We start from the raw sequence: 10,920 nt of genomic DNA, 5'->3' as shown, positions 1-10,920 counted from the left end.
GCTACTCCTTGCTCTGGCTAATAGATGAGGGTCCTCAGAATAACACCACACACCCCCGATTTAGAAAACAAAGGATATTTGAAATGGTTTTTTATAAACTGGACATCCTTGTAACCTTATGAGGAACCACCATTCCCCGGTGAAATGTCACGCCCTGACATTTATTAAGAACAGTGATTACTACATAGTAAAACTCATAATGGAAACATTTCACAATATTAGGATATGAACTATGAAATTACATAAGCAAATATAGTTGCACACACCCAATCTGGTCCTTATAAATGTGGCTTCAGGTGTTCGGTCCTGTCCAGCAGTCAGTACAAGAACTGTTCCCAGAGCCCGAACAGGTAACGTAGAAGACTTATGTCCTTTACTTTACTATTGATCTGCATCATTTTAATGTCTTGTCTTTGTCTTCTGTTACCAGTGACTTGTGGTATCTTCAGCTTTTATCAGAAGAGACATGGGCTTCTTCAAATTATCTGCTGTCTTCTTGCTTGCACGTATGTATTTCAAGTGGTTTAAATGCAAACTCTCCTGTATGTAATTTTGGTTTCATTCGATAGATATCTGTAGAAGAGATATAATGGGTATGGTCTGCTTGTAAATGTTGCACTTATTTATTCTTTATTTTTACAAATTTGGCAGTATGCAGTGGAGATGGAGGGAGGGAGTCACTTGCGCAAATGGCCAGCTGCATGCCCACTTGCTTGGGTAGTAACAGCCGAATTGTCACTATTCGGGAAAGGGATGACTTCTGGCTCTATACCTTGTTGGACCCTTGCTACTGGTTCAAAATGGGGGCCTTTTTTACACCCACTGAGAGGGAGGACAAACTGAACTACTATAGAGACATCCTATGTAGTCGGTTGGCCGCTGCCTATCTGTGCCATCGTCCATCCTCTCACAGGTCTGACCAGGGGGGCCCTCTGCGCTCATGTTCCACTGCCATGACTGCTGGGGAGGGGTGGGGTGGCAGGAGCAGTACCGGCTCCATCAGCAGCAGCCTGAGTCTAGAGTCGATGATGAGCAGCTTTCTTTACCCTCCTAGTGAAGAAACCACTCACCAGCGGCAGCATCTAGACCTGGAACAGAACCCGAACCAGCAGGTGGTGGCATACTTGGAGTGCACCCTGCCAGCTGTCATTGAAGATTTGCCAGACTACTGGGCAGCCAAACTGGATTTGTGGCCGCAACTGGCTGAGTTTGCACTGGAAATGCTGTCCTGTCTGGAAAGTAGTGTGGCATCAGAGCGAGTATTTAGTGTGCCAGGGGCCATAGTTACCCCAAGGACAACTCGCCTGTCCACCCAAAATGTGGAGAGACTGACCTTTGTCAAGATGAATCGGGCATGGATCAGCTAGGATTTCCATCCACCAAATCCTGATGCATCAGACTAGATCATTCATTGTGCCACACCAACACTTTGAGAAAAGAGAGCAGTTTCTTCTGGCTACCTGCCTCAGCTACTATTCTGATGCTGCCACTCGCCTGATGCCACACATCTGATGCCAAGTGCTCCTTCTTTCACCCACCATCTTCAGCGGGTACTGGCATTGCCACCCACCTCCACACTACGTCACCTTGCCACTCTGTGGTCTCCTGATGCTGCTACTACCTCCACTCTATGTCTCCTTGCCACTCTGTGGCATCCTGATGCCGCTGGCACCTCCACGCACTGTCATTGTGCCACTCTGTGGCCTCCTCATGCTGTTGCTGCCACCTCCACACTCTGTCATTGGGCCACTCTGTGGCCTCCTCATGCTGCCACCAACTCCAGACTCTGTCATTGGGCCACTATGCAGTCTCCTCATGCTGTAGCCACCTCTAGACTCTGTCATTGTGCCACTCTGTGGTCTTCTCATGCTGCTGCCACCTCACCACTGTCATATGGCCACTCTGTGGACTTCTCATGCTGTTTCCACTTCACCACTGTCATAGGGCCACTCTGTGGACTTCTCATGCTGTTTCCACCCTCCCTACTTCATGAATGGGCCAATATTTTGCCTTTCGGCCTGGCTGACATGGCTTCCCCCTGATGATGCTGCTGCCGCCACCTCCACACTCTGTCATTGTGCCACTCTGTGGCATCCTGATGCTGCTGCCACCTCCACACTGTCATAGTGCCACTCTGTGGCCTCCTCATGCTGCTTCCACCTCAACACTGTCATAGGGCCACTCTGTGGACTTCTCATGCTGTTTCCACCTTCCCCACTTCATGAATGGGCCAATATTTTGCCTTTTGGCCTGGCTGACATCATGATTTATTTGCCCCTTCTTCAGATCTGTCAGAAGGAAGGAAAAATGAGATGCTCAAAGTATATTGTCTGTGTAGCAGCTGTAAGGCCTGTATGGTCCCATCAGAATTGTCTTATGATTTGGTAGTCAAAAGCAGGAGTGGGTACAAAACACAGAAGATATGCAAATATTCCATTCACATGTTATCTCTGTTTTGGATCCACTCCTGTTTTTTTTTTTTTTGCATTAGCAAACCAGCGAATCGATTTTTTGAAAAATTCACTCATCTTCCAGTGATAATGCGATGACTCTTCTGACCTTGCCCTCCAATAATAATAAAATGACTGTGCTGAAACTACCCTCTAATGAAAATGAGATTACTTTGTTCACTCAGTCCTAGTCTATACAACAAAGCTGAATCCTCAGCTATTGTATAGACTTCTACTGACCAGTGCAAAAAAATATTTCAGGACATTTTAAATACATGGCTACATTCATAAATCCAAAAAATCTGATTTAAGTTTTTAGATGTTGCATTGCGTTTAATATATATTTTGGACCTTAAATGGGTTTTCTGGGCGTTTAATACCTATGACCTACCTTTAGGATAGGTCATCAATATCTTATCGATGGGGGTCCGAAGCCTGACATCCCCACAGATCAGATGTTTGAAGAAGATGTGGCACACTTTTAATCACTGCAGCCTCTTCCTGGCTCAGTGATGTCACAATCATCAGTCACATGGCCTAGGTGCAGCTGAGATCCTTTCAAGTGAATCGGCCTTTTAACTAATTTCTGCTTACAAAACATTCATGAGTAATCAGATGGATATACCATGACTGTCCGATCCCAATAATGTGGGTGCCTCTATAGGTCTTTGTGGCTCCACTGCCAAAGAAATGTCCACAAATTCACACTATATTCGGATCTATGAGACATGTAAACATGTGAATAAGCTCCATCCCCATTGATCGGCTGTGCCATAAATGTTTGATTTGGGGTTGACTACTTTCTTATAAGTATGTTTATGTGCAGAACCTGTGACACTGAACATCCAGTACAATATGCCCTCAACATGTTACAGAACAGGAGGAGCTGAGCAGATTGATATATGTGTACATATGTATTATTTGAAATCTCAGCTCTTTCTCTGCTTAGGAGTTCAGTGGCCGGTCCTACCCAGTGATTAACAGCTAGTTTTCTATGACTTTCAGAAGAAAGGCTGTCAGTCACTCAATTTGACGACTGGACTCCTGACCACAGAAATAGGTGGAATCTCATGCAGTAATTTAACAAGTTACTGATTCTTTCCACACAAAATTAGACATGATCTGCTCAGCTCCTCCTGTTCTATAACCTGCTGTCTGCAGACTGTACTGCATTCCCATGGTGAATGGTTCCCTTTACGGTGTCTCAGTCACCCAGAACCAGAGCCCAGAACCCTTACACTGGTAGTGGGGATGAGTTGTCAATATGGTTCCACCTCATGTAGCAAATAGAACAATCTGAATAGAAACATTGTACACTTTGTTTTACAAAAGACAAATTGTTACATTGTGAGTGTGACTAATTATTTGGATTATTTCCTTCCCATAGTCTTGCAGTGGAAGGTCCAAGGTGATGACATACCACGTAAGTAGAACAAAATATATTTTTAATAATGTGACTTCAAAAGGAAAAAGGAGTGAAATAATAACAATAATGTGATTACCGATTGAAATAAAATGGTGCCAAACACCTATTTATTGTGCCCATTAGTCATAGCTTCTGGGCAGACTGTCTTCTCTTGTCATATGGCATCTTTCAGAATTGTTTAACTCTAGAGCTCTCTCTAGTGGCCAGTGAGTAATAGTATATGCCAGAGCTCCCAATGTAGGCCAGAACATGTTAACTCAAACCAGAGCTCCCTGTAATGGATCTGGCACCCGGACTGGGTACCTCCGTTGATGGATGCTCCTAGTGCTTCCCGAGGACTCCAAGCACTCCACTCGACACCGTAACCACCACAGGAACCAGGAACAGGAACAGCTCTTATAAGAGCTTGTAGTTATAGCCAGGGGAGTATAGCAAATCTTCAGCGTATAGCAATCCCCAGTGTCGATCAGTTACCCAAACACCAGCCTCAACATGATGAAGGGTAAAACAGGAACTCCTTATTGAATACACACGCAATGACTAATATACACATTTTCCAACAAGGGAACCCCCCCTGTGGACCTGGTTGGGAACTGAGCACATAACATAGCAGCCAATCATTTACAGTTTTACAGTTTAAACACAAAAACTATACATTCCACAAACACAATGGCATTGCCTGTGATGCAATTAACAAACACAATGGCATTGCCTGTGACGCAATTAACAAACACAATGGCATTGCCTGTGACGCACTCAATAACAAAATAAGCATTGTCTTTGACGCAATCAACAAAATACAATTACCAAAACACAATGGGCTCTGCCTGTGATACAATTATCAAACATAATGGGCTAACTTACTCACAGGCAGAAAACACAAATTTTTCCCCAAAACACAGAAGACACCTCAAAACCCCACATATCCCCATAATGTATACATCAATGTAAAGCTCTGATCTGGGTAAACAACATATCCAAAAATCACCCAGATCCGAGCAGGGGTTCCCGAATTCCATGGAAGTTACATTTGGCCGACCGCAAGCATGGCTTTCCTGCCCAAAACAGTTCCACAGATTTAGACTGTGCGGCCGGTCTGTCTTCTCCTTCAAAGTTAGTATATGGGCCAAAATCCTGAGGCAAGAGGCTGGCAAACAGGCCCCTTCAAAACCCAGTGGTGAGGTTATTTTTGCCACACTCCCTCTAGTGGACAGTAGGCAGTACTAAATTTGATTTTGAAGACTTCCCTGTGATGTCACACAACACCTAAGTAATAGGGCTGCCTACATAAAACTGATTCTGAGCACCAAGAGGCGTCAGAATATTAGGTCCCATCCTGACTCCTGCCCTCTAAGCAACTATATCTGGACCACCTATTTATGTACCCAACCTTGGCTGGTCCCTTGTGAGTATTGACAGTTCTACCCTTAAATTGTCAAAAAGGATCAGACATGTCCTGCCAGATAAGTTAGATAGACAGATGATATAGACAGACAGACTGCTTTTATCCACTATTCTCAGACAAACCCTTCCATGTGCTAAATGAACTAATATCGCCGATCAGTCCACAGTCTAGTGTAAAAGATTACAGAGATATTACTTGTTAGGATTCTGCGGGGAAGGGCAGAGGCAAAGAAAGAGGGGGCTCTGTAGGGGAGAAGGGGGTGGGGATCAGAAAGATGAGGCCCGCACCACCTAGTTCAAGAAAATTAAAACAGCAGCATACCTAGCAATAATTAAACGTATGTATAAAAGCCACATAGAAAACCTACAGTATAGCAAAAATCTTATGTAGTGTTATTTCCCACAAAAAGGTTAAATTCTTGCACCTTATTCCCACTCCTCCCCCAACTCCTGGGCCCCCCAGCAAGTGCTATGGCAGCTATGGTATGCCGATACAGGGGGCCCTGTAGGATCATAGAGGACTCAGGAGGACAGTGTGGTTTCCTCCTAATCTTCCCCCTTCCCCCATGGGGAGCACACAGTCCCCCTGAGTCCTCTATAAGCCTACAGGGCCCCCCTCCCCAGCACAACAGTCACGTTGCATGGGGGGGGGGGGGATATGATTGGTGGCTATGTGCACACTGTGCTATCTAACCCCTATAATGCCCCCCAAAATGCCAGGGCACCATACTTACTTCATTCCCCAGCACCCACATTGCTCCTGATGCCCGCACAGCCTCCACTGCCTCCCTCCTGTCACACAGATGAAAACATTCAGAAATGAAGCGGGCAAAAAAAATCCAAATGGGGTGGAATAAAATTTAAAAAAAAAAAATTCTCCACCGTTTTATGGGTTTTGTTCCTACGGTGTTCTCTTTGCGGCAAAACTGACCTGTGCCCTTCATTCTCTGAGTCAGTACGATTATACTAATACCACATATGTATAGGTTTTATATGTGTAAATAGTGTAAAAATAAATTAAAACTTTGAAAAAACTTTTTTTTCATCACCATATTCTGACCCCCTTAACTTTTTTATAGTTATATCTACTGATCTGTGTCGGGGCTCATTGTAGTTTTGGTTGATACCATTTTGGAATGTGTGTGCCTTTTTGTCACAATTTTGGGGGTTAGAGAAGTGATAAAAAAATGGCGCTGGTAGCAAAGGGGTTAAGATGTGAGGGATGGGCTATGTCAGGGTTTAGCACAGTGGACACAGGCACTCGTTCAGCTGTGCTCGCATACATATATGTATCCACTGTCCTGTGCCCACTCCGGCCCATCTATGCCCGGCTTTACCAAAGCAGACGGGCAGGAGCAGTGATGTGCGCTGTCCATGGCTCACTGCAGCCCCAGTGAGATCCTTACTCCCACACAGCACTGTCATATCAGCCGTGTAGGAGAGTTAATAAAAACAAAAATAAAAAGATTTATCCCTAACGGTTTCAGTAGGTCATGTATACATTTCTTTATTGGCAAATGGGGGTGTGGCAGGGGAGGAGCCAGGACAGTGGGCGGGGTTAGGAGGCCCAATTCAAATTCTTGCTATGGGGCCCAGTGATTTCTATGTACACCCCTGGAGATAGATATGAAATAAATGATAGATAGATGATAGATAGATAGATAGATAGATAGATAGATAGATAGATAGATAGATAGATAGATAGATAGATAGATAGATAGATGCTATTAGTTTTTATTTGCTATTATTATTATTATTATTATTATTATCATTGTTTTTATAATTAGTTATAATTGGTTAATCTAAGCATTTTAATTGTTATTAGTATTATCCTTCATTTTTCTTTTCATCTGTTGTTTTTTCCAATGACCTCATAATATGAAGCAACCAGCTAACTGCAGGTTTATTTCCCTCTTGTGCAGCTTTGAATTGTCCTCCAAACAGCACATATGGAACCACTGGGGTGTGTGGCACAAACTGCTCCAACATAGTTAATCCTCCTAAAGGACCTTGCATTATGATTGCAATACTAACCTGTAAATGTGACGAAGGACTCATGCCTCAGACCGATACTTCTGGGGAATCTGTACAGTGCGTCAAACCAGAAGACTGCAAAGTCCCCTGTGGTCCCAACCAGCACTATGAGTTCTGCGGATCCGCCTGCCCACCGACATGTGAAGAACCAAATGGCCCTGAAAACTGTATCACAATGTGTTCTCCAAAATGTGTCTGTGATGTTGGATATGTTCTTTCTGGAGAAACGTGTGTAAAGCCAACAGAATGTTATTAACCACAGAGCTCAGTCTGACCATTCTGCAGCCAGTATTATGCTCTGAGAAGCAATGGGATTATATGTGTAAATGGGAAAAGCAGATAAAGCAGAGCTGAACGTGTTATGCTGTTTATTTTATCCAATGTAACAATGGAGCAAATTTACCTGTAAATCTATAGAAAACCACATCACAATATCATCAGCAGTTAGCATGTTGAGCTCTGCTAGATTTCTAAATGTTCATCGTTCAGTTTATTGCTGCTTGGCTTCTGTAAGCTCCATATTAATGGATTTATCAGGTCACAATATCAATTAAATGCGGCTATGGCTTATCTGTCCTGATACAATGTTATAATAAAGTTGACCTTTAATGAATGAAGCCGGATGTTATTTATAGTCAACACTGAAAGAATTTCTAGATGTAGAATTATTGTTTAACCCCCTTCCGACACTTTCCATACATGGATTACGGATGCCCAGTCTTTAAGATAGACTTTTTAAGCTAGAGCAAGCTCAGGAGCTGAGCGGGTGCCAAATCTACTAGGTATCTGTTCCTTTACACAGCAGAGAGTGGCAGAGTTAGGGCGGGTTCACATCTGCGTTCTGGATTCCATTATGGCTTTCCGTTATAACAGAATCCAAGAGACGGACGTCTGAAGCCTTTAGTTTTGATCCGTCACCATAGAAGTCTATGGGAAACATAACGGATCCGTCTGGTTCTCGTTATGCAAGACGGAAAACAAAGTCCTGCATAACGGAAACTAGGACGATCCGTTCTGCTGCCCATAGACTTCTATTAGGACAGAAAGCAAAATGGAAGGCCTTATAAAGGCTTCCGTTTTGACTTCCGTCCTAATACAAGTCTATGGGCAGCAGAACGGATCCGTCCTGGTTTTTGACGTCCGCCCAGGGCCGTCTTTACCAAGGGGCAAAAGGGGCAGCTGCCCCAGGCCCAGTTGCTCCTGGGGGGCCCAAGGCAGCTGCCTCTTGAGCCCTGCTAGCCACTGCCCCGGGTGTCAGGCTGTCAGCTACACAGGGGGTGCTGCTATACTATGCAATTCCTGCCGGCACTGAGTCCAGCCAGCGAACTGTGTCTGTGAGAGCTGTGAGTGTGATCTAGGACCTTAGATGACATCATCACTATGTGACCAGTAACCTAGCAATATTACTGGTCACATGGCTATGAGGTCATCACAGGTCCTATCAGGAGTGCTGCAGGAGAAGTTTGGCTTTTTTTTGGGTGAAGATTACATCAGAAAAAGGTGACAGGGGCTGTTATACTAATATACTGTAAACTACTGTATAGTGGGGTGCTGTATAGTGTGGGGGCCTGTATACTGTGGGGGGGCTGTATACTGTGGGGGGTGTGGGGGGGCTGTATACTTTGTGGGGGCCTGTATACTGTGTGGGGGCCTGTATACTGTGTGGGGGCCTGTATACTGTGGGGTCTCTGTATACTTTGGGGGGCCTGTATACTGTGGGGGGCCTGTATACTGTGGGGGGCATGTATACTGTGGGGGGCTGTATACTGTGGGGGGCATGGGGGCTGTATACTGTGGGGGCCTGTATACTGTGGGGGGCCTGTATACTGTGGGGGGCCTGTATACTGTGGGGGGCATGTATACTGTGGGGGGCTGTATACTGTGGGGGGCCTGTATACTGTGGGGGGCCTGTATACTGTGGGGTGCCTGTATACTGTGGGGCCCTGTATACTGTGGGGGGCCGCTATACTGTGGGAGGCTGTATACTGTGTGGGAGCCTGTATACTGTGTGGGGGGCTGTATATTGTGTGGGAGCCTGTATACTGTGTGGGAGCCTGTATACTGTGTAAGAGCCTGTATACTGTGGGGGGGCCTGTATACTGTATACTGTGGGGGGGGCCTGTATACTGTATACTGTGGGGGGGCCTGTATACTGTGGGTGCTGTATAGTGTGGAGTGCTATACTGCTGTACTGTATAGTGTGGGGTGCTGTATCGTGTATAGTTTGGGGTGCTGTATACGGTGCGCTGCTCTACTGTATACTGTGAGGTGTTTTATACTGTGGGGTGCTGTATACTGTGGGCTGCTATACTGCTCTACTATATACTGTTGGGTACTGTATAGTGTGGGGTGCTATACTGCATACTGTGTAGTGCTGTATACTATAGGGTGCTATACTGCATACTGTGGGGTGCTGTATACTATAGGGTGCTATACTGCATACTGTGGGGTGCTGGGGTGCACTGTAACACTAGGGTAAGCCGAGCCCCGGTCTCCTTCCTGCAGATCGGTCCCCACTTCCAGCCTGAGTCCAGCTGCCCAGAGCACTGATCCTGAGCCGCTGGAGTCTTCAGAACTGGAAGTATTTACAGTCATTCACTGTACTCTACCAGGTGTGTGGATTTTTTGTGTGTGTGCTATGGTGGAGGGCGTGATTGCCTGCTAAGGTGTGGGAAAGCGGGATCCAGGGGGCCCAAGTAAATTTTTGCCCAGGGTCCAATCAATATTAAAGACGGCCCTGCGTCCGCCTCATGGATTCCGTTACTTTCCGTTATAACCATGTTATAATGGAAAGCCATAACGGAATCCAGAACACAGATCTGAACCCGTCCTTAGTGATCGGAGACAACTCTGATCACAGACTTTTAAAACTTTAGATAAACTGTGACCATGGCATCTGAGCAGTTATTTACAGGGAACACAGAGTTCCCAGTGAGCAAGTGCCCCCCTCCCACAGCCAAACAACACATGCAAAACAAAATGGGGCCAACTTGTCCTACAAATACAAAAGGGCTCTGTGAACAAAAAAAGATTGCTTTTGTTTCAAAAATGCTTTTATTGTGTAAAACTGAAAAATAAAAATAGACATATTAGATATCACTGCGTCCATAATTACCTGCTCTATAAAAATGTGACCTGATCCATCCCATCCCATCAGGTGAACACTTTAAATAAAGTTAATAAAAAAGGTGCTAGAACAGCTATTTTTTTGTTACCTCACCTCACAATAAGCACATAATCGATCTATCAAAAAGTTGTATGTACCCTAAAAATGGTACCAATGAAAACTGCACCTCATCATGCAAAAAGTGAGTCCTTCCACCCCCCCCCCCCCCCCCAAAAGACCATCACTACAAAAATAAAAACATTGGGTCTCAGGAAATGGCAACATCATTTTTATATAAATATATATATATATTTATATATTTTTTTATTGTGTAAAACTGAAAATAAAACTAATTTACTTATATGGTATCGCTACGTCCATAATAAACTGTTCTACAAAATATCATATGACCTATTTGCCAGGTGAATGCCATAAAAATAATTAAATAAGTAAAAACTATGCCAGAACGGCCATGTTTGGTCACCTCATCACACAGCTCT

The 10,920-nt window shown here is 44.6% G+C and overlaps 1 protein-coding gene across 1 annotated transcript; it reads left to right on the top strand.

The window, feature by feature from the left end:
- The first annotated feature begins 264 nt into the window (after positions 1-264).
- LOC120992849 (zonadhesin-like) lies at positions 265-7,927 on the top strand. The gene is made up of 4 exons (XM_040421695.1): positions 265-350; positions 431-506; positions 3,838-3,873; positions 7,203-7,927. The coding sequence occupies exons 2-4, from the start codon at positions 467-469 to the stop codon at positions 7,568-7,570; spliced, it is 444 nt and encodes a 147-aa protein (XP_040277629.1). The 5' UTR covers positions 265-350; positions 431-466; the 3' UTR covers positions 7,571-7,927.
- The last annotated feature ends 2,993 nt before the right edge of the window (positions 7,928-10,920 follow it).

This window comes from Bufo bufo, chromosome 1 (genome assembly GCF_905171765.1).
Source record: "Bufo bufo chromosome 1, aBufBuf1.1, whole genome shotgun sequence".
NCBI classification, from domain to species: Eukaryota; Metazoa; Chordata; class Amphibia; order Anura; family Bufonidae; genus Bufo; species Bufo bufo.
Note: the sequence above shows the minus strand (reverse complement) of the source record. Positions and strands in the feature narration are given on the sequence as shown.